Source organism: Bos grunniens, chromosome 17 (assembly GCF_055505025.1).
Source record: "Bos grunniens cultivar Pamir isolate PY7600 chromosome 17, Bosgru_T2T1.0, whole genome shotgun sequence".
Lineage (NCBI taxonomy): Eukaryota > Metazoa > Chordata > Mammalia > Artiodactyla > Bovidae > Bos > Bos grunniens.
This window is the reverse complement of record NC_141181.1, coordinates 7815282-7842964: the sequence shown is the minus strand read 5'-3', so window position 1 is coordinate 7842964 and position 27683 is coordinate 7815282. Positions and strand designations below refer to the sequence as shown.

The following is a 27683-nucleotide window of genomic DNA, read 5'->3' as shown; positions in this document are numbered from 1 at the left end:
GATGACAGCTCTGTGTCCTCCACCTGTTTTCTTTGGAGGAAATGGGTTATTATGCTCCGAATACATGCAGAGTATTTTTATCAGACCTCATGCCTTTGTGTCTCTTTCTGTATCCTCTAACAGAGTCCAAATAGGGAAGGAAGAGGGAAAAAAAAAGTGGTTGTTGCAATTTATTAAGTACTAGCCCTGAAATTATGGCTGCCACCTCTTCACCCGGGCCTCATTAATCTGTCTACTGAAGTATAGAAAAATTACTGTTTTTAAATGGCCCACATTCATTTGGAGGACTCAGATATGCTCCTGCAGATGCATTATTTCTCGGTTGGAAGTTTCCCCATTAGATCTGCTCATGATTTTACTTCTGTACCTTAGCAGAAACACTACTTTACCTTCATCTGTGTAGCTCGCTTTCTAAGCTACAGAGCGTCCATTATTCGGGAGGAGCTTTTTGCATGGAAAAAAGAATTTAGAAGCAAACTGTAAGGGGTCTTTCAAATGGATATGCTTTTCCTCATCCTTGTTAAGAACGATTTTGAGACATTATTCAAGGTATTGATGGGTTTTTCTTCTGAGTCAGATTTAGTGACATGGCCCATAAGCGAATGTTAAATGCCGGTTTTGAAAATATATGGTAAGAGGAACAAACAGGCCACCGGAGTTAAAGAACAGGACATATGTTTAAAAAACCATAAGAGAATTATCTAAGTGCCTAAACAAAAGAAATACTCTGAAGGTATTGAATATTTTACAGGATGCGGTTTTTCATCAGGTTTTTGCTGCTTTGCCCTGCCTTATTCCTGCTGTAGCCAGGGTGTTCTGTTACCGCCTTCGCTTATTGTCATGTTTTGAGTGACACCTACTCCTCTTGTTCGTCTCCACCACTGGCCTGTCTGCTTCTTGCCTTTTGTTTATGCCTGGCATCCAGTAGGCCTATGATTCACGTTAGAATGAATGTGCAGTAGTAGATTAATGTGAGAGTTTTTTAACTTACAACATTACCCTGGGCATTTTGTCTGATGTTTTATTTTGAAAAGTATCGGCTGACTTTGGGGTACTACAGAGAACAATTAAATATGTGGTCCGACGTGCTTGTAAAATTTAAGCATGGCCAAGTAATGACTGTATTACATGGGAATCTACTATTCACAAATATAATTTTGGCATTCAATTAGATTGATATGCTTGGAGTTCTATCTTTATGTACATTTAAAAACATTGACATTTATAGGTATACTTATGTACATAAGCCAATGCTTATTACATTCAAGTCAAATCTTTCTTTTCTTGTTTATAATTATTCTAGGTAGAAACATTTAGTATATGCATATAAACATTTATGCATATCTTACATGTCACATGTATACTCTATATGGTTTATTTTATATGACATGAATCACATTTTTGTATGCAATTTTGTATGCAATTTCTAGGAGCATAAGAGATCTTAAATTTGGGGGGAACTGATTTTTCACAAGTGAAGGGTATCAGTGGAAAGTTTCCAAAGCGTTAGCGATTTTTTTTTTTTTCTGGGAATATATCTATTTTATTGAACTTGTAGGAAAGCGTGTGTTTTTTTGTTTTATTTATACTTAAGGAAAAGATTATCCATTAAGTTAAATTTTAAAAAATATTGGAGGCCATGGATTAATGAACATGAAGAAATAACATGTAGCTCCTTAAAGACGAAACTGGTTTCTTGCCCATGTTATAGACAGAGAAACTGAGCCTCGGAAGTTAAGTATCTTTTCTGCCTGTATAAGAGGGAGGAGGCAGTCACACTCAGCCAGGTGGTCCTCTGCTCCCAGCGATAGCGCACATTGAGCCTGGGCCGGGCTGACACCTGTATTTTAAATAATGCCGTATTATCCTATTCCGCGAAAGTACGGACAGGACTGAAGTCTGCTCACTCTCCTCCTGCGCGTGTTAGCTTTGGTCCCCTTTACTCACGCTTGTCAGCTCGCGTCTCTGCCCGCTGGCGTCTGTTTCCGCTGTGCTTTAAGTTTACAGTTTAGTTAGACACAGTAACGACGGTGCCTAACAGTCCATGTCCGTGCTGTGAAAGATATGAACGGAGATTTGCGTTTTATCTGTATTTTACATTGGCAACAGGGGGAGAGAGGTTCCCATTCATTCCTTATGTACTCGTTTTCCGTGGGCTCTAGGGTTTTGTATCATCCGTGTTCCTAGCAGTTCTCCTCTAGTGATTGATCAGGTGCAACTCCATGAAATGGTAACCATTCCAGCTTAAAAAGACTTTGATTTTCTAAAACACTATATAGGTTGGATAGCTGCTTTCTGGTTTTAGAACCAAGAATGTCTGGTATGCAGGCTGTGGGATGCTGAGTGGATCCCTAATTCTGTCTTCAGGCATGTCATATTTCCTTCCCCATTCATCCTCCCCACAATCACAGACTGTAATTTCACACCTTTTTTTCCTCCTCAAATCTGCTGTACTTCCTCCCTCCTCCTGCCCCCTGCCTCACTTGGAGCTGATGACTTCGCTTCAGTTTTCTCAGTGAAGCAGGAAGCACACTCACCCCTACCCACCACTACCAGTCCCCACCCAGCAGGTTCCGTCTGGTCCTTCCCTTTATTGTGGAAGGCTGACAGTGGTTACATGCAGGCCGAGCCCTTCCACCTGCCCGCTGATTCCCTCCCCTCTCACAAAGGGAGGCAGCTCTGGCAGTTCCTTGCACCCCCATTTTTGTCCCACTAGATTGGTTCAGTAGCATAGTGACTTGCGTTATTTCTCTCACCTTGAAAATGAATTCTCTTAACCACGGACTCATTTCTTCCTTCTGCCACCTGCCCACCCCCTCTGCTCCACTTTTTCAGTCAAAACTCCTTGAAAAAGTTGTCTGCATTCTCTGTCTCCAGTTCTTTTCCTGTCCTCTGCTAGTGGTCGTTCAGTCGTGTCTGACTCTTTGCGACCCCATGGACTATAGCGCACCAGGCTCCTCCGTCCATGGGTTTTCCCAGGCAAGAATACTCGAGTGGGTTGCCATTTCCTTCTCCAGGGGATCTTCCTGACTCAGGGGTCAAACCCAGGTCTCCTGCATTGGCAGGCGGATTCTTTACTGTCTTATCCATCCTCTGTTAAAGGTGTTGTGATTAGACTTGCTCTTCAACCACTGCACCAAAGCTAATTCTGATATTAGGATCCCAGTGATCTCCATGTTGCTGAATTCCACGGTCACTTCTCAGTCTTCATCTAACATGGCGCACCAGTAACGCTGACCTGCCTGATCGCTCCTCCCCCTTGAAACACTTTGTTTGGCGTCCAGCAGACTACAGACACTCGCTTCTCTTCCTCCCTCACTGACTGTTCCCTCTCTGTTTTCTTCACTGGTTCTGCTTCTTCACCCTGACCTTGTAAAGTTGCTGTGTTTCAGAGCTCAGGCTTTAGACCGCTTCTCCGCGTACACTGCCATAACCGATCTCAGGATTTTAAATATCATTCAAGTGCTGGTGAGTCCCAAATATGTATCTCCAGGCCAGATGTCCCCCAAGAAATTCAGATTTATGTCTAACTTTCCACCCAACAACCTCCACTGTTTAATAGGCATTTCCCAGTTCTGTTCCCAGTCTGGATTTGTGAGCATCCTCTGTGCCACTAACCTTGCCCATTACTTTGTACTCTCCCGTTAGAGTTAATGGCAAACCTATCCTTTTAGAGGCTCGAGCCCCAGGCCGTGAACCATCATAGTCTTCTCTCTGCTCTCAGGCCCCAGTATTCAAGGGGTGGTGAGGCCCTCTCTCATTCCTCTCACTCCTGCCACAGGCCCCTCTCATTGCCTGACTAGCGATAGCCTCCGCTGCTGTCGGTCCTTGTCCGTTGACGGTTTAGTCTGAACGCAGTGTGATCCTGTTTCAAGGCATGCAGTGCAGCGCTCTGCTCAGGAGCCTCCAGTGGTTTTGCATCTCATCCAGAGCCAGCCCCGACCAGCCCCACCTGCCGGCTGCCTCCCTCACCCTGCCCACCTTGTCTCCCGCAGCGTCTCCCTCTTCGCGTGCTCTGTGAGTGTTCCCTGTGAGCATGCCAAGGCTTGTGCGTGTTCTTTGCTCTCTCCTGGAACACTGCCCCACCCCACCTTGTTCCTAGACGTTCATGTAGCTTCTCTCCGACCTCTCTTAATATTTTCTTCAAATGTCACCTTTGCAGGGAAGCTGTTTATTGCAGCACACATGCTGTGTTCAGCATTCCCCTTCCTTGCTGTCTTTCTCTGTGCTATGTAACGTCTTTTGACATTGCATACGTTAATTCCTTATAGGAGTATGATTTCTTTCCAGTGTTGTGTTTCTGCTGTACAACAAGGTGAGTCAGCTGTGTGTATAGAGTATACCCCTCCCCCTTGGACCTCCCTCCCCTCTCCATCCCACCCCTATAGGCCATCACAGAGCACCGAGCTGAGCTCCCTGTGTGATACAACAGCTTCCCACTAGCTGTCTATTTTACACACAATAGTGTATATGTGTGGAACCTAGAGAAAGTGTGCAGATGGACTTCTGTATTCTTATCACGTGTCAGCTCACACTTCTTCCTGAGGGCAAGGCTTTCTTTGCCGGCACCCCCTCCCCTGATGTTTCTGTAGCACCTAGTGTGATGCCTGGCACTGAAGTTCTCAATACAGATTCGTTGAATGAATGGAAACGGGAGTTGTTTAACATTTTATGAGGTATGTCAGCATCCTGAGTATATCTTAATAAAATAGAATTATTCAAAATACATGCTGGTTCATCTCAGTTTTATCATTTATATGACACCTATCATTTTTGGGGAGTAGTGGTAACTTATTTTAGGTAAATCTGAACCTGATTGCTAATTTATATGGTTTGCTTAACTGTTTAACCAAATGTGTATTTAATGGCTAGAACCTGAATTAAAAGAGTGCAAACATCTTATGCAAACCATGTTTGGAAAGCCAAACAAATATTGACAGGTGAAATCATTAAATAGTTGATTAGGAAGAATTAAATAGGACTGCTCAGGGAGGGGGGAATAAACTACCTTTTTGATGTATTTTATTCCCTAGGCTTGTTAAATACCTTTATTCCACATAATAGGCAACTTAATTATTTGGCATTTATTCTACTCAAATGCCAACTAATTTAGTATCAGATGAAATGGTTCCTTGTAAAATTAATTTGCTTTTCAAACAGATATTCAGACAGGTATATTTTAGAAAATTCACTTGTCATATTTTGTAAATTGATTCAAAAACTAGTGAAATGTTGTTTTTAAAAAAAATGGATTAAACTTTGGTAGTAGTTTATTTGGCCAAGAAAGTAAAACTCAATTCAGTTCCATTTAAGAACCATTTATTAATTATATGTGTGTAAAAAACAAAATAGAGGGAGATGTGAGAGGCGTTGCTGTTGTTCAGTTGCTAAGTCGCATCTGACTCTTGGGAACCCCAAGGACTGCAGCATGCCGGGATCCTCTGTCCACTGTCTCCCAGAGTTTGCTCAAATTCATGTCCATGGAGTCAGCAATGCTACCTAACCATCTCATCCTCTGCTGGCCCTTTCTTTTTTCGCTTTCAGTCTTTCCAGCCTCAGGGTCTTTTCCAATGAGTCAGCTCTTCACATCAGGTGCCCAAAGTATTAGCGCCTCAGCATCAGTCCTTCCAATGAATATTCAGGGCTGATTTCCTTTCAGTTCAGTCGTTCAGTAGTGTCTGACTCTTTGTGACCCCATGAATTGCAGCACGCCAAGGCTCCCTGTCCATCACTAACTCTCGGAGTTCACCCAAACTCAGGTGCATCGAGTCGGTAATGCCATCCAGCCATCTCATTTTCTGTTCCCCTTCTCCTCCTGCCCCCAATCCCTCCCAGCATCAGGGTCTTTTCCAATGAGTCAACTCTTCGCATGAGGTGGCCAAAGTATTGGAGTTTCAGTTTTAACATCAGTCCTTCCAGTGAACACCCAGGACTGATTTCCTTTAGGATGGACTGGTTGGATCTCCTTGCAGTCCAAGGGACTCTCAAGAGTCTTCTCCAATACCACAGTTCAAAAGCATCAATTCTTCGGCGCTCAGCCTTCTTCACAGTCCAACTCTCACATCCATACATGACCACTGGAAAAACCATAGCCTTGACTAGATGGACCTTTTTTGGCAAAGTAATGTCTCTGCTTTTCAATATGCTATCTAGGTTGGTCATAACTTTCCTTCCAAGGAGTAAGCATCTTTTAATTTCATAGCTGCAATCACCATGTGCAGTGATTTTGGAGCCCCAAAAATATAGTCTGCCACTGTTTCCACTGTTTCCCTGTCTATTTGCCATGAAGTGATGGGACTGGATACCATGATCTTAGTTTTCTGAATGTTGAGCTTTAAGCCAACTTTTTCACTCTCCACTTTCACTTTCATCAAGAGGCTTTTGAGTTCCTCTTCACTTTCTGCCATAAGGGTGGTGTCATCTGCATATCTGAAGTTACTGATATTTCTCCTGGCAATTTTGATTCCATCTTGTGCTGCTTCCAGCCCAGCGTTTCTCATGATGTACTCTGCATATAAGTTAAATAAGCAGGGTGACAGTGTACAGCCTTGATATACTCCTTTCCCTATTTGGAACCAGTCTGTTGTTCCATGTCCAGTTCTAACTGTTGCTTCCTGACCTGCATATAGGTTTCTCAAGAGGCAGGTCAGGTGGTCTGGTATTTCCATCTCTTTCAGAATTTTCCACAGTTTCTTGTGATCCACACAGTCAAAGGCTTTGGCATAGTCAATGATTTCCTTTAGGAGACATAAATAACTATAAAGCAAGGTAGAATGTGATAAGAACTATAAAAGTATATACACGAACTCTGGGATTCCAGGTGAGGGGCTGCACCATAGAGTCAAGTTTAAAACAGAGACGTAGACGTGGAGGACCTGTGTCAAATCCCTGTGCTTTGTTCATTACCTGTGTGTGAGCAAGTTGCTCACTGTAGAATGCTTTTTTTTTTTTTTTCATTTGTAAATGAGGAGTGATGATGGTATCAACCTGATGGTTATTGTAGGGGTTAATGAGATAACACATATACAATACACAGAGACCATTCTGAGAGGTTAAGCGATGCCGAAGCCCTGTAAGCCCTAAACGTAAGTGATGGTGGTGGAGGTAGCAGTGGAGATGGCATCTGTGGCGCCACTCACTCCAGAGGAGTTACTCAGTGCCTGAGAGCTCAGTGCCAATAGGAACAGGCCACACAGTTCATTCATCAGACATGTGTGACACAGCCACCGGAGCCAGGACTCTCCTAGACCCCAGGGAACAATGGATAGGCAATATCACTGCCTCCCTGAAGGTCACGGCACCAAAGGTGGTCAGAAAGGTCACTTCAGGCAGAGAAACAACACGGGGGAAAATATACTGATAAGAGCCAGCACTGAAGTAGAGATTACCCACATGTCCACTAACTGGTGAGTGGATAAACAAACTGTGGTGTATCCATGCAGCCAAATATTACCTGTAGAAAGGAATGAAGTAGTAATACCTGCTACAACATGATGAACCTTGAAAACGTGCTCAGTGGCAGAAAATACTTGCAAAATGTTTCATATTGTATGACTTGGTTTAGATAAAATGTCCAGAATAGGCAAATCCATACAGACTGAAAGCAGATTATAGGTTCTTGGGAGTGAGGAGATGCAGACACGGGGAGTCGATGCTAATGGGCCCTGGGGAGGATTCTTTATAGGTCATGACAGTGTTCTTACGTTATGGTGACGGTTGCAGAACTCTGAATACAGTAAAAATCATTGGATTGTATGCTTTAAATGAGTGAATTGTATGGTTTGTGAATTATGCTTCAATAAAGCTGTTTAACAAAAAAGAATCACTGGACTCTACGGGTAGTGACCCTTCCGTCATCCTGGTTTGGATAAGGAGCGAGTGTGCAGAGTCAAGGGTTGAAGGCCTGGGCAGGGCCCATCTTGTGTGCCCTGTGAAGGATCATCATCTAGTCAGGGAAGGAGGTCAGTGAGCCCTGTGTGTAGTGTGGGTATTCCAGGAAAGAGTGGGTCGCTGGAGAATCGTCACATCCCAGGTCACATCTGAGTTCCTGGGGTGGTTGCCAAGTGTGGGTTCCTGGCTTCACAAAGGAAAGAATTCAATAGCAAGCCTTAGTAAAGTGAAAGAAGGTTTATTCAGGAAAGAAGCATACTCCACAGAGTATGGGTCATCTCATAAGGCAAGATAGTCCCCAGGGTATGGGGTTGTCAGTTTTTATAGGCGTAGGTAATTTCGTAGGCTAATGAGTAGGAGGAGTATTCCAGCTCTTTTAGGGGAAGAGGTGGGGTTTTCTGGGAAGAGGTGGGGTTTTCCAGGAGTTGGGCCACCGCCCACCCTTTGACTTTATGGTCAGCCTTGGAACCGTCACGGCACCTCGTGGGTATGCCATTTACCTTGCTGATGTGTTATAATGCACGTGTAAATGAGGCTTAAGGTCTAGTGGAAGCTGGCTCCTGCACATCTTGGATCTGTTTGATTCTAATCGGTCTATGTCCTCAGGCTATGTCATTCTTTTAAAGGTTGTGCCCCGCCCCTTTCCTGTCTCATGGGCACCCCTATACCATAGCTCAGTCGGTAAAGAATCTGCCTGCAAGGCAGGAGACCTGGGTTTGATTCCTGGGTTGGGAAGATACCCTGGAGAAGGAAATGGCAACCCACTCTGGTATTCTTGCCTGGAGAATCCCATGGACAGAGGAGTCTGGCAAGCTACAGTCTATGGGGTTGCAAGAGATGGACACGACTTAGTGACTAAATCATCATACAGTAAGAGACTGCATATACCAACACGGTCTTCATTTATTTCCACATCTGTGAGAACAGTGATGACTGGAGCTAGGGGAGCAGTGAAGACTGGAATTAGAAACCTGCTGCTTGACAACGGCAGGTGCCCAGGCAAGAAACAGTGAGAGCTGAACCAAGGGGTAGGAAGGACAAATGATTTGAGGGGTTGATGATGAAGGGAGGAAAGGATGAGTCCCAGGATTCTAGCATGGACAAAGGATGCATGTGATCACCAGCTGAGGGGAAGAGAAGCAGGTTTTACAGGAAAGGTGAAGAATGTTATTCTTCTGTTATGAATGGCATGTTGGTGTCTCTCCAAGATTCATATATTGGAATCCTAATCCCCACTGTTGATGCTGAAAGCTTGGTGAAGTTGATGCCGAAAACTGAGCCTCTGTGCACCAGTACCAAATTGAACCTCAAAGACAGAGTTTTAGGTAAAGTAGAAAAGAATAGCTTTATTGCCTTGCCAGGCAAAGGGGACCACAGCAGGCTCCTGCCCTGAAAAACTATGAATCCTCACCCAGGATGATTTGATGGGGAGTTTTATAGCAAGGGTGGGGTGGCTGATTCGGGTGTGTGCAGGGCCTCAGTTCAGTTCAGCCGCTCAGTCCTGTCCAAATCTTTCCGAACCCATGGCCTGCAGCATGCTATGCTTCCTGTCCATCACCAACTCCTGGAGCTTGTTCAGACTCATCCAACCATCTCATCGTCTGTTGCCCCCTTCTCCTCCTACCTAAAATCTTTCCCAGCGTCAGAGTCTTTTCTAAGGAGTCAGTTCTTCACATCAGGTGGCCAAAGTATTGGAGCTTCAGCATCAGTCCTTCCAATGAATATTCCAGTTCTGATTTCCTTTAGGATTGACTTGTTTGATCTCCCTGCTGGGCAAGGGGCTCTCAAGAGTCTTCTCCAGCACCACAGTTTGAAAGCATCAATTCCTCAGCACTCAGCCTTGTTTATGGTCCAACTCTCACATCCATACATGACCACTGGAAAAACCATAGCTTTGACTAGATGGACCTTTGTTGGCAAAGTAATGCCTCTGCTTTTCAATACGCTATCTAGGTTGGACATAATTTTCCTTCCAAGGAGTAAGCGTCTTTTAATTTCATGGCTGCAGTCACCATCTGCAGTGATTTTGGAGCACAAGAAAATAAAGTTTGTCACTGTTTCCACTTTTTCCTCCATGTATTTGCCGTAAAGTGATAGGACCGGATACCATGATCTTAGTTTTCTCAATGTTGAGTTTTAAATCAACTTTTTCATTCTCCCCTTTCACTTTCATCAAGAGGGTCTTTAGTTCCTCTTCGTTTTCTGCCATTAGAGTGGTATCATTGCATATCTGAGGTTGTTGATATTTCTCCTGGCAGTTTTGATTCCAACTTGTGCTTCATCCAGCCTGGCATTTCGCATGATGTACTCTGAATGTAAGTTAAATAAACAGGGTGAAAATAAACAGCCTTGTTGGTCTCCTTTCCCAATTTGGAACCAGTCCGTTGTTCCATGTCCAGTTCTAACTGTTGCTTCTTGACCTGCATACAGATTTCTCAGGAGGCAGGTAAGGTGATCTGGTATTCCCATCTGTTTAAGAATTTTTCACAGTTTGATATGATCCACACAGTCAAAGGCTTTGGCATAGTCAATAAAGCAGGTGTTTTTCTGGAATTTCTCTTGTTTTTTCTATGATCCAGTGGATGTTGGCAATTTGATCTCTGCTTCCTCTGCCTTTTCTAAATCCAGCTTGAACATCTGAAACTTCTTGATTCACATACTGTTGAAGCCTAGCTTGGAGAATATTGGGCATTACTTTGCTAGCATGTGAGATGAGTGCAACTGTGTGCTGGTTTGAGTATTCTCAAGCAGCATCACTTTCAGGATTTGAAATAGCTCAGCTCGAATTCTGTCACCTCCACTAGCTTTGTTCGTAGTGATGCTTCATAAGGCCCACTTGACTTTACACTTCAGAATGTCTGGCTGTAGGTGAGTGATCACACCATTGTGGTTATCTGGGTCATTAAGACCTTTTTTGTACAGTATTTTGTATTCTTGCCACCTCTTTTTAGTATCTTCTGCTTCTGACTGAAGTGACTTAGCAGCAGCAGCAGCTTCTGTTAGATCCATACCATTTCTGTCCTTTATTGTGCCCATCTTTGCATGAAAGATTCTCTTGGTATAGCTGATTTTCTTGAAAAGATCTCTAGTCTTTCCCATTCTATTGTTTTCCTCTATTTCATGGCTATTTCTATTTCTTTCCTTTATTTTAGATAGTTTATTAAGAAGTAGAGATATCACTTTGCTGATAAAGGTCCAGATAGTCAAAGCTGTGGTGTTTCCTGTAGTCATGTATGGGTGTGAGAGTTGGATTGTGAAGAAGGCTGAGTGCTGAAGAATTGATGCTTTCAAACTGTGGTGCTGGAGAAGCATCTTGAGAGTCCCTTGCACAGCAGGGATAGCAAACCAGTCAGTCCTAAAGGAAATCAACCCTAAATTTTTTTGGAAGGACTGATGCTGAAGCCAAAGCTCCAATACTTTGGCCACCTGATATGAAGAACTGACTTATTTGAAAAGACCCTGATGCTGAGAAAGATTGATGGCAGATGGAGAAGAGGGTGACAGAGGATAAGATGGTTGGATGGCATCACTTACCTGATGGACATGAGTTTGAGCAAGCTCCAGGAGATACTGAAGGACAGGGAAGCCTGGCATGCTGCAGTCCATGGGGTCACAAAGTGTCGGACTAGACTGAGCGACTGAACATGGCAGTCACCTGATGAGCCTCTCTGGTCACTTTCACTTGGCCTCAGGTGGCTTTTTAGCTGCTCCTTCCTTGATTAGCAACTGTTGGAATCTGCCCTTTGAAACTCAGGGGCATTCTGTTCCCTACAAACAAGAAAACGGGAGACAGAAAGTCTTCTGTGTCCCAGACCCCCACAGGCTTCTTCTTGGCTTCAGTGTGATGGTGTTAGGAGGTGGGGCCCTTTGGGAGATCAGCAGGGTTGGGTGAAGTCATTAGGGAGGTGCCCCGTGGAAGGTATTCGCACCCTTATGAGAAGAGACAGGAGAGCTGCTCCCTCCTGTGTCTTCCCTGCACCCCGTCGTGTGAGCGAACCGGCAAGAGGGTTCTCACCGGAACCCCACCACGCTGGCACCCTGATCTCAGCCTTCCAGCCTCCAGAGCTGTGAGAGTAAGTTTCTGTCTTTGAAGCTGCCTTGTCTGTGGAAATTTACCAAACTGACTAAAGCGCGGCTGCCTGGGCGGATTTCAGTGAGGTGCAGAAGACACATCTTGCTTGCTGAGAATTGGAGTGACTGGAGCAGTGTCTTTGTTCCATGTACTGTGTCTAGTTCACTGTCTTCTCTCTAGAGCATTTTTATTTTAACTCTGCAATGAAAAAAAAAAATTTTTTTTTTTTTCAAATAAAAAGCTAAGTAGTGATCAGAAAGACAAGGAATTCCTGAGATAGCACAACTTTTCCAAGTACTAGAAACTTTATTAAACTTTATTACTTTTTAAAAACTTTATATTATTATTGGGAGAGGAGTACTTTTTTGAAAAAGAAATCATATACATCCCATTATAAAACAGGTGAGAGTGGATCCTGTCTGCATCCAAAATCCTAGAAGATGGTTCTTCTTGTCACCACTTGGATATTCATCTGGGGTGGGTCAAGTTCTATGGAATCTGAAACTTATACTGTGTCGGGGAGGGTTGAATAAAAGAATGTGAAGTTAAGACTGTTTAAGTACAGGTCCTTGGAAGGGCCCTCATTAGCTTTATGACAAGTCTTCCTCTGATTCCAATGATGGTGGCAGAGATGAGTATTAACACATTGTACTTACATGCCTGGCACTCATTCCGAGAGGTTTTTGAACATCAATCCTCGTGACAACCTAAGGCGCACTGTGCCGGAGATACAGAGGGGCCACACCCGAGATGACGTGGCTGGGATGTGGAGCCGCTAGGAGAGAGGAAGTGTAGACGAGTAGACTGGGAGCTCCATTGGCCCCAGCGTTGCCCCCTGTTAAGGGAAACCTGGAATACATCACTGAGGCTCCTGTGGATGCCTTTCACTTCGCCTGTGAAACAGGAATATTGGTGCCAGCTATGAGCCCCTCATTTTGTTGTTCTGAGGTCAGGAGACGGTGTGTGAAAGTGCTTTGTGAAGAGTAAAATGCTTGGAAATAGTTTTTTCATTCCAACTCACTATTATAGGTGAGGCTTGAAAATATAAATTTTGTTGACTTTTATTGCACTTCTAATGTTTCTAATTTACTTCTTGGACATGATATTTTTTTTTTGTTTTGTAGGTTACTTGTCTGCAAGACTTTTTTGGTGATGATGATGTTTTTATTGCATGTGGACCTGAAAAATTCCGTTATGCCCAAGATGACTTTGTCCTGGATCACAGTGGTAAGGCAATTCAGTGACCATCTTTGTAACCCTGAAGTGGAGGCTTAGGTGTGTCATTTGGTGCATGTTAAGTGGTCTGGTTGTTGAAGAAAGAAGTAATGAAGAGTTCATTTAATTAGATCATCATCTACTCTCACTCTTAGTAGAGTTAATTTCTTTGAATTAATAAAAGTAGAAAATACAGTGAGGTAGTTACCTAGTTGCAAAAACCAAAAAACCCTAATTCCAAGTAGTTAAATATTTTTTGTTTTGTTTTTGCAAGTTGGGTTCTTCACTTTTTTACTGCATTGTTACACTTTCAAAATTGATCCCTATCTTCTTCCAGAATGGTGCCTTGGCTAGGCCACCTTAAAATATGGAAAGTACTGAACCTGAAAATAGTTCAGTATACATTTCTCATGTCCATAAAGAGATATGTAAAAGAATAATAATTTGTTAGTAGTGATTATCTCAGATTTCTTTGCTCTGTTTCCATCTTTTTTAAAAAATAACATGAATTGTTATATATGCAGAAAAAATAAAGCTGTTTTCATTGATAGGATAAGAAAATCCCTTTCTCTTAATTTTAGCCAAAAAATGGAGTTTTCACCTGTTTAGCAGTAACCTCAGTGATTTCAGATGTTATTGATTCTGGGAATAGTGCTCTACTCTGTTATCTGAAATTTAAACTGATCAGAGTATTAGTGATTATTAGCCGATAGTGAAGTCAGCTTCATCTTTAAGTGAGACAGAGTCATATAGACAAAACGTTTGACAGAGAAGAGAGATGTTAGAGGTTTCAATCCCATGCTTTAATTTCATCAGTGAGGAGAGCTGGCTTTTCAAAAATTAGGCTAGTGATAAACCCCTTCCAGCTGTAGTGACTCGGCAGTCCAGAATTAGAGAAACATACAAAATCCAAGATGGTACACGCTGTGGTGTCAGCCTTCCTTGTGTAACTCTTTCCTGTTACACTATGTCAGTTTCCTAGGGGTGACTTACCTTCTGGGGCTCATTTGTCTACTCTTCTCGGTTTTCCACTTTGCTTTTTCCCACAAGTGCCAAATTTCTTGAGGGTTTCTGTAGCATCTTCTATCTAGCCCTGCTTTAGATTAGAAATGCCACCAGAAAGACCTTAAAGAATTAGTGATATCATCTATATTAATACTCTCACCTCTTCTTGTGGGTTTACTGAAAAATGGGAATTTACATATCATCTCTATTTTACATCTTTTTTTGACTGTAGCTTAATTTCATTTCATAATGTTTCTTTGTCAATGTTTATCATTTTAAAAGTTGAGACATTGAAACTCGGTGTATTTCAGGTTGTAAAGTTAATTTGGGTGGCAATACAGCAATTAAACATTTATTGAGCACTTACTATGTGTATACTAGGCATTGTATTCAGTGCTTTTATGTTAGTATGTTGTTAATTTACCTACAATATTTGAATCATTCATAGGTTTTGTTGTTTTGGCTACCAATGAACTCCTATAATTAGAGATAGGTGAAAGTTACTGATCTCTAATTACTTAACCTTCTGCAAACTGGGGATAATAATAGGGGCTTTTTCATAAGGTTTTGTGAGGGTTAAATGAATTAATAAGTGTAAAACAGTTGGAAGGGTGCCCATTACATAGTATGTGCTGGTACTGTTGTTGTTAATGTTGTTATTGTATCATCACCATTAGGTCATAAAATTTTACTATGAAAACAAGTCTGAGACCTAATTCTGCCACAAGTGTCTTTATTAGGAGTGATGTCAAAAACTCAGCCTCTGTGCACTGGTGCTGAATCAAATCTCAGAGACATAGTTTTGGGTGAAATAGAAAAGAATAGTTTTATTGCTTTGCCAGGCGAAAGGGGACACAGTGGGCTCCTGCCTCTCAAAACTGCGTGTCCCAACCCTGGAGGATTTGGTGAGGGGTTTTACAGCAGTTGTTCAAGGGTGAGGTGTGTGCAGAGCCTGCAATGCCTTTGACCTGTTCTCAGGTGGTCTTCTGATGAGTTTTTCTGGTTCCTAAAGGTGGTCTTCTCTGGAATGAGGATTGCTGATATCTTCCATTTACTGGGGGGTTTGTTCTGTTAAGAGCTCAGAGACCCTGTTCTGTGTGACCCTTGAGGCAGAACCAGGGCCCTGCCCCGAATCTGCACTGCTGTTTCTTGGCTGCCCCTCCCTTGCCTCTTCATTGCCTCCCTTCCCTGACTAGCAACTGTTGGAACCTACCCTTTGGAGCTCAGGGAAGGTCATGGAGGCTGGGGTCTGTTCCCTACAAGCAAGGGGGGACAGGGAAAGGCTTCCATGCCCAGGAGCTTCCACAGGGTCCTGTTTGGGTTCAGGAGGCAAAGATTACAAAACAAAGTCTGTTTAACTTGTAATCTTGATGAGTCCCAACTCTGTCCTTTTATACATCTGACAACATCTTGCATTGAAAAATCGTTCAAAATTCATAGAATTTAGCTAACCCAGTCTTAGGGCAAAATCCTGTCTGTGTTAATGAGCTGGGTGCAGGGCTTGCTCAGATTCCTAAACCCTGGGGTGGTTCTGGTTATTAGCTGTCTAGGGTTACACAGCCTGCTCATGAAAGAGTGGCAGTGACTTTAGGAAGGTTCTAACTAGTCTACACACCATTCCTTTCAGCACTGGAATACTTTCTAACATCTATAAAGCTCATTAACTAAACTGCTGTTGCTACAGCCCCCTTGGAGGAAGGTTTTGATTAGAGTCTTTCAGATGCTAACCAGCCTCCCCTGGTGTGTATTTCGCTGATTAGTGTACTTCACTTGTTAATTTATTGTCCCTGGGGGTATAGATTAAACCCAACCCGTATTTTAATCTTTCTGCATAAATTGAAGTATTTTAATGTGAAGTCGACAATATGTTATATAATTTAATCCTTATAACAAGCCTGTTAAGCAGATTTAGTCTCATCCCAATTTCATAGGGAGAGAAAACTGACTTAGACCTAAGCTAAGTGCACCAGTTAGCAAAGTCACACCCATGATTCACCCCAAATCTGCTTGACTCCAAAACCCAGATTCTTAATTATTTGAATTGGAAGTGATTATTTTAGCTGTGTAATTAGTTCTGGTACTCTACTTGCTGATTTGTGCTTTCCTGGTAGCTCAGCTGGTAACGAATCTGCCTGCAATGCAGCAGGGAGACCTGAGTTCAATCCCTGGGTTGGTAAGATCCCCTGGAGAAGGAAAAGGCTACCTACTCCAGTATTCTGCCCTGGAGAATTCCATGGACTGTATAGTCCATGGGGCGCAAAGAGTCAGAGATGACTGAGCCACTTTCACATGCTGATTTATTTGGCAATTTATGGAAGGAACAAAGCTATTGTTTAAAGCTGCTGCTGCTGCTACTGCTGCTAAGTTGCTTCAGTCGTGTCTGACTCTGTGCGACCCCATAGACGGCAGCCCACCAGGCTCCCCCGTCCCTGGGATTCTCCAGGCAAGAACACTGGAGTGGGCTGCCATTTCCTTCTCCAAAGGAAGAGAAAAGATTGTTTAAAGCTAGTTCCCTCATTTTTGATGCTTTGTACTTTGGGCAGATGGAAAATAAGACAGTAAGGGGTTCGTAAATTAGAATCCTATATCCTTTCAAATTAAGATTATCTGAGTTGGAGAGAACTCTTTATTATAGCCTTTGCCTATCAATGGTGTTGATGAAAAATAATAAGTTGCACATGTAGAGATTAAGTTGTGCATGTGAATCAAGTTTTCTTGATTGAGCACTTACTATATATGGATTTCTGTATTAAGAACTCCCTCTGGAACAATGAGGTGAATGACAAAGTCTGAAGCCTAATTTAAGAAAATCTCAGGTGTGCTTTTGGGATTGATGCTTTGTATATAAAAGTCATTTAACAGTAATAAGATGATCAGGTAATGGTTCTAGGCACTAAACTACTGGAATGTGGTCTTTCTTTGGTTAGAATTAAAACTAGATCTCTTTAAAGCGCTTTCCTTTCTTTCTAGAGTGCCGTGTCTTGAAGTCTTCTTATTCTCGCTCCTCAGCTGTTAAATATTCCGGATCCAAGAGCCCTGGGCTTTCTCGACGCAGCAAATCACCGGCTTCAGGTAGTTACGGGGAAGGAAGCGGGCAGTCACAAATGGAGCACGTTCTTTGGTTTTCTTTAGTATGAGTAGGTAGTCTTGCCCATCCTTGTATGCAGCCAGGTTCCAACATAACATATAGATGGCATGATTTTTAGATCCAAAATGTTAAGTCTGTTTCTCCAAGTTATAACAAGTGTCCTAAGATACTTGTTTTGTTCTGGCACATTTTCTCAAGAGCAATCTTATCTAGATTCTTTTCCTGGTATTTACATAGAAGTGTTTCACATTTTGACCACGGTGTCTGCATTTTACATTTTTGCTGTATGAATGTGGATATTTTCTTCTCTTATTGGTTTAAAGCATAAGCCAACACACCCACCAGGCAAAACTATTCCCTTGATAAGGTTCCACAGGCTTTTCCTTTGTTAAGCAATTTAATCGTAGCAACAATTACTGTTGGAAGTAATACTGCTTATTTCAGAGTCAGAGTTACCTCTACATTTCTTTCAGATCCTAAACCTATAGATTTGTCATAATTTTGACAGCTTTTGACATTTAAAAAAAATTAAAATGTCCCCCAAATCTTGATATTTCGATGCTGTAAGGCTCGCTTATAGTATGCTAATATTGTTTCCCATTAAGGAAAGGATTGTGAAAAAACATGATTTTACACGTGAGGAATCTAGAACATGTGAAAGTAATACAAATAAAACTGTCTGAAGCCTCAACCTGTCTATAAAATACTGGGTTTGGGGGGTCTCTGCTGCTCCGTCTTCCGCCCCGACCCCGCTTTCTTCAGGTGGGATAGTTTCCCTTCTTTCCGTGTGCACGTTTAGACCTGCCGAATAACTGCTGTCCTTACTTCTCCCCCTTTGTTGATACTGAATATGTCCAGTAAAGAGGGGTGGCCACTACTCCAGTGCCTACTCTACAGCCAGATCCCCAGGTGAGCCAGGAGAGGTACAGCTTTGTCGCTCTGCCGGGTTTTTTGTTTTTGTCTTCTGCCACCTTTTCTGTTTCCTTCTGCTCCATTTCCATGGCTGTGTCTGGCTTGTACCGATGACGTCTGTGCTGCAGCACGGGCGTCCTGCCGCGGCTCCCTTGCTTGCTAGAGAGCCGGGCGCCTGCAGGAGCGCGCTTCGTGTGTGGTCTGCGTGCAACCACAGTACACGGCGATGGGGGAGGCGCGGTGCCTCAGGGGGCCTGTCTTCTAGTTAATTTTGGAACATAATCTGTTACTGAAAAAGGCTAAGCATTGTCGGTAATACGAAAATGGCCATAGAAGCAATTCTACTGTCCTTCCCTTCTTCCTCACTCTGGAGTCAATAGGCCCAGTATTCTCTCTCTAAAAATATTGGCAATATGAATATTTTTAACTGAAAGCATCTCTCTGATGTTAAGCTTATTTCAGATCATATTTTGCTTTCTGTAAAGTATTGGGTATGCCCCAAAATTTGTTTTTTAAGATCAAATGGAAAAATCCAAGTGAACTTTGGGGCCAATCCAATATTTCAAATGCTGGGAAAGCTAACATAACATGAAATTTGCATGAATACACTTCGCTGGGTTTACTGTATGGTAGATGTAGACATTTGTCAGGTTCTTAGCATTTGTGTTAGTGATAGCTTTACTATCATATGCTTATCATATAACTAAAATAACTAAATAAGAGTGGAGAGAGTGGTTCAAAGATCACATATTATGATTACTGTAATTTTGGCTACCCGAGGTCTAAAGAGGGAAATTAATTAAAAAGCTGTTTCATAGCCATACTTGTCTTGCAGACCAACTGCTTCACAGAATAGTCTAATAAATGTATAAATCTTCTTAACTAGAATTTGAGATGCTTAAATACAGTGATTCAAGAAAATCTTAACATTTCACTACCTCAGATTTTCAACTGAGTCCATATTTGGATTTGGGTTAATAAAGTTTGTCTTAAACTTACAAGTTGTGAGATGTAAACCACATCTCAGTGGTTAAATGACTTCTCTAAAAGAGATTAATCCACAAGCATGTTCAATACATACTATATAGTTATAAAAAAAAAAAGAGAGAGTTGTGTTTTTAAAAGCCACAGAACCCAGATGGATAACTTGCTTTTACAGGCATTTTTGCTGTAGTGTACCCGTTACCATTTAGAACATTCCATGGGACTCCCTGGAATTTCAAACAGAGCAATAACTTTGTAAACATAATCTTGTGCTTTTCCATTCTTGGGACAGAAGTGCTCCCATCATTGAAGTCTTCTGATTGACTAAATCCCTCCATAAAACTCAAATTTATCAAAATAGCTAAATAGTGTCTAATAAGTACATAGACATTAACCCGGGTAACCCAGTGGGTAAAGGGAAAGGGAAAGTCTCAGTCGTGTCCCACTCTTTATGACCCCATGGACTATACAGTCCATGGAATTCTCCAGGCCAGAATACCAGAGTGGGTAGCCTGTCCCTTCTCCAGGGGATCTTCCCAACCCCAGGGTCGAACCCAGGTCTCCTGAATTGCAGTCAGATTCTTTACCAGCCGAGTCACAAGGGAGGCACAAGAATCCTGGAGTCGGTAGCCTGTCCCTTCTCCAAGGGATCTTCCTGACCCAGGAATCAGACTGGGGTCTCCTGCATTGCAGGTGGATTCTTTACAACCTGAGCTATAATAGTCACCATAATTTGAGTATTAAAAATTCTCACTTAAGGTTTCTAGCTTGTGACTCTTTGTCTACCCAGATAAAAAGTGTTCAGAGCAAGTGAACAAGAAAGCCCCAAGTCAATTTCTTACCTTACAGTTGAGGGAAGGGTGGATAAAAGCTTATTTGGGGGAAAGAAAATCCAGGGTCTACTGAAGGAGAGGGAGCATCCCAGAGATGCTGGGCGTTGTCCACCTTCCTGTTGGGGCAGCAGTGTCGGGGCAGAGAGCCCAAGGTGACCCTGTCCCAGCTTTCAGTTACCTTCCCGGAAATGGAGAAATGTGCCAATAAAAATGACATGAAGAACTCACTAGACAGCATTTTTTTTTTGAGCCTTTCAAATACTATCAGAAACTTAAAGAGCTATCTATGTTCTTGCCATAGACAGGCAAGAACACTGGAGTGGGTTGCCATTTCCTTCTCCAATGCATGAAAGTGAAAAGTGAAAGTGAAGTCGCTCAGTCGTGTCCGACTCTTAGCGACCCCATGGACTGCAGCCCACCAGGCTCCTCCGTCCATGGAATTTTCTAGGCAAGAGTACTGGAGTGGGGTGCCATTGCCTTCTCCGTTAAGGATAAATATGAACATGTATATGCAGATACCAGTTCAATCCCTGCCAGTGAGTTTTGTTAAGAAATTATGTTTAGGCAGGAGGTGTGTTTTTAGGGACACTGCTTGGCCACAGGGATTACCATTTACAGGAACTAATTTTTCTTCTTTAGTCCCTTTCCCATCACTGCTCCAGGGAAATCTTTGATTGCAGAGTGGTTTCTGAAGATCAGTGAAAGGTAACAGCACTTGGGGAAGAGGACCTGAACAGGTAGTTGTGTTGAATGAAGAGGAAAAGGAGCCAGACTCAGTATCAGCTCCTAGCAAGCTCACTAGCTCATAAATATCTCTTTTCTATGTGAATTCCTACCACCAGTTCCCTTTAAAGAGAATTTTTAAAAGAAACAGCATTAATTGAAGTGTAACTTTTTTGAAAAATAAGCAGGACTGTTGAATATTCTAAAAAGTTTTCTAATTGTACAGTTACTTGTGTTGCACTTGTGCTATAAATACCCACATATGTTTGTTCAGAAAATCTAGATAACTGATAATGATTTATGAATGAGTGGTTTTAAACTAGAAAAGTTAAAGTTTGGTAATTGAAAAATAACTAAAATTTTTGCATCTTTGCTGAATTTTTACAGTGAGCCATACGATAAACAAACATGAATGATTCATCTCATCACAAATATTATGCTTATTGATCCAGAATTCTGCCTCCTTTCAAGGACTGGTGCTCAGTTTTTTGAGGTCACCTTTTCAGGAGTTTTGCATTTTGCTTTTTATACTTAATAGCATCATTTAAAATAACAGTTGTCTGCTCCCTTGTATTAAAAAGATTTTTTTAAAAGGAAATGGACTTTGCTTGTCTTTCTGTAGAGATGAATGGCAGTTTTCATCTACTTGGGGTAAAAACTTTGAAAATTAATGATAAAAGGGGTTAAGATAAACTGCCTAGAAAAGGAAAAAAAAAAACAAAAAACAAAAAAAAACTAGTACCAGGTGTTAACTAATAGCTTTGTGAAATTACAACCGAAGTGGTATAATTAGGAATAAGCCTGAGTCACAGTGAGATGTGTGACTAGCACTGTATAGTTACTGTAAAATCTGCAAGCTCACCCTCTCTTGGAAGCCGCCACGGCCATGCTTTTCGTCACCTAGTCTCTAAACTGAGCTTTCGACCTAGGAAATGTACGGAAGTTTAGAGGAGGGTGTCAGAAAAACCCACCAAGATTTGCTAAATAATGGGAAAATTAAACTAAGAAGACAAGAAAATGGAAGGAATCAGAAATAACTAGTCCAGATAAAAAGAAATCGGAAGAGTGCCTTTTATGACCTTTAAACAAATAAGTGGGTATTACAGGGGGAAATGACCAATAATTTTCTTTTTCCATTAAGAATACCCTTAGGATATGTGTTAGAATTATTGTATTGTGGAGTTGATCTGGGAGAGACTGAGAAATGCTTCAGTGATTCAGGTCGTTTGGACAGGTTATAGGACAGCCTTCCGAGTGAACAGTTACAAATACGACAGCCAAGCATTTCTCTACCCTCGCTGGCATGCAGGATTTGTGGACAAGTTCCCGTTCACATCTCGAACTCCATAGCGTTTTATATATTTGTTTATGTTACTGCTGGAAAACTATTATTGAAAATCTAGTTTCACTGCTTATTTGTCTGATACTTTGTCTGTAATGCAGTAAGACACGTTATTTTTGCTTTTTGCTGATTTGCCATCTGCTTTGAGCTTTCAGTGAGCTGCAGCTCCGTTAGAGCTGTGTGGGGCATGTCTTGGTGTTTTTGCCCCGTCTGGTGGCTCTGGGTTCTGACGACCTCTGTCTCCTTTGTTGTCTCATGGTCAGTTAATGGAACTCCCAGCAGCCAGCTTTCCACTCCTAAATCGACGAAATCCTCCAGCTCCTCTCCAACCAGCCCAGGAAGTTTCAGAGGACTAAAGGTATGAAATAGGATATGTGCCGTGTTCGTGTGATTCCGTTCTGTTGCATAATTTAGTGGTTAGTTTGTTCAGGGACTTGGGTGCAGTAACAAATCAAAAAGGAAAGAAGTTAGGATTTGGAGCCAGGAAGACTTGACTTTGGATCCTGTATCCTTTTTTTATCTAGTAATTTGGGTCAATTTACCTTAACTCTTCTGAGCTAAAGTGTTCCCATCTCTTAAATGGGAATATAAAATTATGGTTAGGGTTGAACATGATATAGTTTTATATCAGTAAACAGTAGTTTTCCTATTATAATCAGAATAATTTGCAATGGCAAAGCTTTGGAGATTGATTCTTTTTAGAAATCTCATTTAGAAACCATGATTCTTTTTAGAGATCTCATTTAAAATTCACGATTTTAATATTGTTACCATAATTTGACTATGTAAAAGTCTAAAATAGAGTGAAATTCTAGTAGAATACTTATATACAGAAGTTAGTAACACAAGAAAAATATGTTCATTTTGGTGAAGAAATAAATTTTAGGTTTTGACTGTGATCTCCTGAAAATATGAACAGTAATTTAACATGATTAAGCAATTGGTTTAATAGGCATTTTATCTAGTAGAGAAGAATGATAAGTGAAACCAAATTTGCAGAATTTCAGTAAGTTTAATTTGACTTAGTAGCTCTCAGTAGTTTAAACTTTTGAGTAAATTTGCCAGATAAAATAGCAGTACTTTTTTTTTAATTGAAGGATAATTGCTTTACAGAATTGTGTTGTTTTCTGCCATACATCAACATGCATCAGCCATAGGTATACATATGTCCCCTCCCTTTTGAACCTCCCTCCCACCTCCCTCCCCATCCCACCCTTCTAGATTGCTACAGAGCCCCTGTTTGAGTTCCCTGAGTCATACAGCAAATTCCCATTGGCCATCTGTTTTACATATGGTAATATACATTTCATGTTACTCTCTCCATACATCTCACCCTCTCCTTCCCCGACTCCCCGACCCTGTGTTCCTAAATCTGTTCTCTATGTCTTTTTCTCCATTGATGACCTGCAAATAAATTAATCAGTACCATCTTTCTGGATTCTCTATATATGCATTAGTATATGATATTTATCTTTCTCTTTCTTACTCTTGGAGTGTTTAGTTGACATTGGAAGTATCTTCATGGTGACAAATACATTCTCTAAAGTTGGTGACCCAAACGTTTCAGGTATCATCCAAGTGGGAAATTTTCTTTCCCTTAAGGATCTTGAAAAACATTTTCACTGGTAAAGTGAAAGATAAAAGGCCCAGCGTGCCTTGGGAATTCGGGGCGGGAACCTGCTGGGCTGGCAGGGCAGTGGGTCTGCGGGTTCTCCTTGCCTGCAGGGTGGTGTTCTCCATCTGACACTCGGTGTGCTTGTCAGGTCCGGAGACCATCGTGTCTACTTCCAGAGTGAACTTGCTATGTTCTTGTCTAAGTGCCTGACATCAGGAACAGAACTTTCTACTGGAAAAGGACAGACCATCTGGTTTTGTGCCTGCTTGCTTATGTATGTTGGCAGAATTTGGAGGGACCAATAGTCAGTCTGGGATTCGGAGCACAGAGCTCTAGGTCACCTCTAAGTGCTGGAAGTTCCTGATCTTTATCAGAAGAGCTGGCCATTTTCTGAAGTGCTAAATTGGCTTAGGTCAGCACTTAATATGATTTCAATGGAATTCTTAAATGTCAACTCCAGAAGAAAAGCTGTATCAATTAAAAATCTCTAATGTGATTATTTTCAGCTTTTCTTTCCCAACTTCTTTTCCCCAGAATAGATTGGAGGTGTTCTGTGTTTTAATCCAGGTAACTTTCAAGAAAATTGAAATAAAAATCAAATCAATTTATCTTGTTTCCAGTTTCGATCGTTTTATCCTTTATTAAAGCAAAAGCAAGCGATTCCTAGTGCTGGCGATTGTCAACCCATGCAGACCCAAACGAAGCTTTCCAGTGGTCCACCTGCAGGGCTCGCTTGCGTTTCTCCCCCGGCTGTTGCCGGAGGCAGGACTGCTGTGATCCTTGGCCTCTGGTTGTCTGTGGCCATCCCAGAGGGTACCTTAGACCATGCTCTCCTGGGTCTTGGTTGTTTCCCCCTTTTTTTTATCCATTGGTGACGTGGGCTCTTGTCTCTCTTCCTCGTCTGTCTTCAGCTCTTAGCCCACAATTGTTCTTTCCTGTGGATGCCCCCAGGTCAGGTGATGATGCTATGCTCCGTTACACATGTGCACATACTGGGAGGAGATCACTCACAGATGTGGAAGTCTGAAGTGAAGAATTGGGTTTCTTTTTTCATAGTACAGAAGTTAGTAACGTAATAGTATAATTATGTTTAAAAAATTATTTATTTTTGGCTGTATCAGGTTTCAGTTGCAGCACTTAGGATCTTCACTGTGGCATGGGCGTGTCTGACTCTTTGCAGCACTATGGACTGTAACCCTCTAGGCTCCTCTGTCCCTGGAATTTTCCAGGCAAGAATACTGGAGTGGGTTGCCATGACTTCCTCCAGGGGATCTTCCTGTTCAGGGATCAGACTCGAATCTCTTGTGTCTCCTGCATTGGCAGGCAAGGTCTTCATCGCTAGTGCCACCTGGGAAGCCTCTGTGTGGCGCACAGGCGCTCTAATTGTCATGTACAGGCGGGCTTATCTGCCCTGCGGCAGGGGATCAAACCCATGTGCCCTGCATTACGAGGCGGACTCTCAACCACTGGGCCACCAGGCAAGTCCTCCAGGGGGATTTTTAAGACTTGCTAACAAGGTTTAATAAGATTGCAGAGACATTAGATAAAATCATTCCCAACTACAATAGATACATCTTAGTATTTAGAGTAACCTCAGAATTTAGCACACACAGTTCCATGGTAAGTGCTCACGGATTATTCATTGATCCAAAAAGAGATGAAGAAAGTTACAGGAAATGCTGATTCCTGGTCAAGACTGACATTGAAATCACCAGTAAGATAAAGGGTAACACCCCTTTCGTGACCTCCCACGCCTTCCTTTCTCCTCCAGCACACCTGAGGCTTGGCTGACAGCTGCGAGACCGCCTCTGGGTTTCTTTTGATCATCTGTAAAAGAAGAACATTTGACTTTAGGTGACTCCTACAATGCTAAGATTGTAGTTCTTGTAAGTTGTCCAAAAACCTGTCTAGGAGGCTGGGGAATCCATTCTTCTTCCTCTCACTCAAGCTGATATAGACTCACTGAATCTTACATTAAATATTTGAAGCTAAACAAGTCTCTGCTACACCCATCAGCTGTTCGGATATAAAGCTAAATATCTGTAGCCCCTGCCTGTTCCCGGGGGTCGTACTTTGTGGGCATTCATTTCATCGCAGATTCCCCACAGTCGTGGTGTGTATTGACCTTGGGATGAAAACTTGCCTTTGAAATACTGCAGCTTAGGCGTGCTCCTTACTATACAAAATACCCTCATTTTGATGTCACTGTAAGGCTCTAGTCAGCATCTGTCCACATTTGCATTATTTTCCTCTATTAAGTGACATTACACATGGAGAATTACAGATAATTATCATGTGTTAGTGCTAGGCTTTTTCCTTCCCCTTCATTTAAAATAGCTCATTAAGATCCATTAAGAGGGGATGTCTGACAGTGGAGGGCCGTTCTTCACGGGCAGCAGCTCTTTACTCCTATTTATCCTACTTCGATGCTTTTATGGCTTTGTGGGAAGTCTCTTTGCAGAGCGCTGACAAAAGCAGGCAGCGCAGGCCAGGACAGCATCGGCAGGAGTTGACGCTCCCGTCACTCTCCCAGGACGCAGCTTTTGGCGCATGGCCTCCTCCCCGCCCCTCCCCCAGCTTGGTTTTACTTAATAGGGGCTTTGGCAAAGGTGAGCAGAATTTGCTATTCTGTCACAATCCCCCACCCCCCACCTTGTGGCAGATTCTGGGAACCATTCAGGCGTTTGGGTGGAGACACTAAAATAATTGAAAATGAAAAATACTGACATTGTGATGTTTAATCTCTGACTCCAGGGCGGCAGTGGTGTTTTTATTTGCTCCTCAAAAAACGTGGGGATTCAGAAGCAGCTCCCCCTCCCCCGCAAAATGCCCTCATTGCTTTCAGGGTAATACTCTTGTGAGGAAGACAACTCCACTCCATTCAGACGTGTTCACAGAAGGTCGGGCTCTCTAAGGGGCTGGACCAAAGGCAGGAGAGGAAGCAAGTTCAGTTCAGTCACTCAGTCGTGTCTGACTCTTTGCGACCCCATGAATCGCAGCATGCTAGGCCTCCCTGTCCATCACCAACTCCCGGAGTTCACTGAGACCCACATCCATCGAGTCAGTGATGCCATCCAGCCATCTCATCCTCTGTCGTCCCCTTCTCCTCCTGCCCCCAATCCCTCCCAACATCAGAGTCTTTTCCAATGAGTCAGTTCTTCCCATGAGGTGGCCAAAGTACTGGAGTTTCAGCTTTAGCATCATTCCTTCCAAAGAACACCCAGGGCTGATCTCCTTCAGAATGGACTGGTTGGATCTCCTTGCAGTCCAAGGGACTCTCAAGAGTCTTCTCCAACACCACAGTTCAAAAGCATCAATTCTTCGGCGCTCAGCCTTCTTCACAGTCCAACTCTCACATCCATACATGACCACAGGAAAAACCATAGCCTTGACTAGATGAACCCTTGTTGGCAAAGTAATGTCTCTGCTTTAGCATATGCTATCTAGGCTGGTCATAACTTTCCTTCCAAGGAGTAAGCGTCTTTTAATTTTATGGCTACAGTCACCATCTGCAGTGATTTTAGAGCCCAAAGAAAGAAAGTCTGACACTGTTTCTACTGTTTCCCTGTCTATTTCCCATTAAGTGATGGGACCGGATGCCATGATCTTAGTTTTCTGAATGTTGAGCTTTAAGCCAACTTTTTCACTCTCTTCCTTCACTTTCATCAAGAGGCTTTTGAGTTCCTCTTCACTTTCTGCCATAAGGGTGGTGTCATCTGCATATCTGAGGTTATTGATATTTCTCCCGGCAATCTTGATTCCAGCTTTGCTTCTTCCAGCCCAGCATTTCTCATGATGTACTCTGCATAGAAGTTAAATAAGTAGGGTGACAATATACAGCCGTGATGTACTCCTTTTCCTATCTGGAACCAGTCTGTTGTTCCATGTCCAGTTCTAACTATTGCTTCCTGACCTGCATATAGGTTTCTCAAGAGGCAGGTCAGGTGGTCTGGTATTCCCATCTCTTTCAGAATTTTCTACAGTTTGTTGTGATCCACACAGTC

The 27683-nt window shown here is 42.4% G+C and overlaps 1 protein-coding gene across 13 annotated transcripts in view; it reads left to right on the top strand.

Annotated features, from left to right (window-relative positions):
* DCLK2 (doublecortin like kinase 2) overlaps positions 1–27683 on the top strand; it is a 188843-nt gene that overhangs the window by 107968 nt on the left and 53192 nt on the right. For 5 of the 13 annotated variants that reach the window (XM_086346384.1, XM_086346385.1, XM_086346383.1 and 2 more), the window contains exons 3-7: positions 12365–12439; positions 13087–13189; positions 17153–17254; positions 18129–18179; positions 22328–22422. In XM_086346384.1, coding sequence (XP_086202510.1) covers positions 12365–12439; positions 13087–13189; positions 17153–17254; positions 18129–18179; positions 22328–22422 — 426 coding nt within the window. The remainder of the gene's footprint in view (positions 1–12364; positions 12440–13086; positions 13190–17152; positions 17255–18128; positions 18180–22327; positions 22423–27683) is intronic. The other 8 variants (XM_086346389.1, XM_086346388.1, XM_086346394.1 and 5 more) reach the window with 3 other exon arrangements.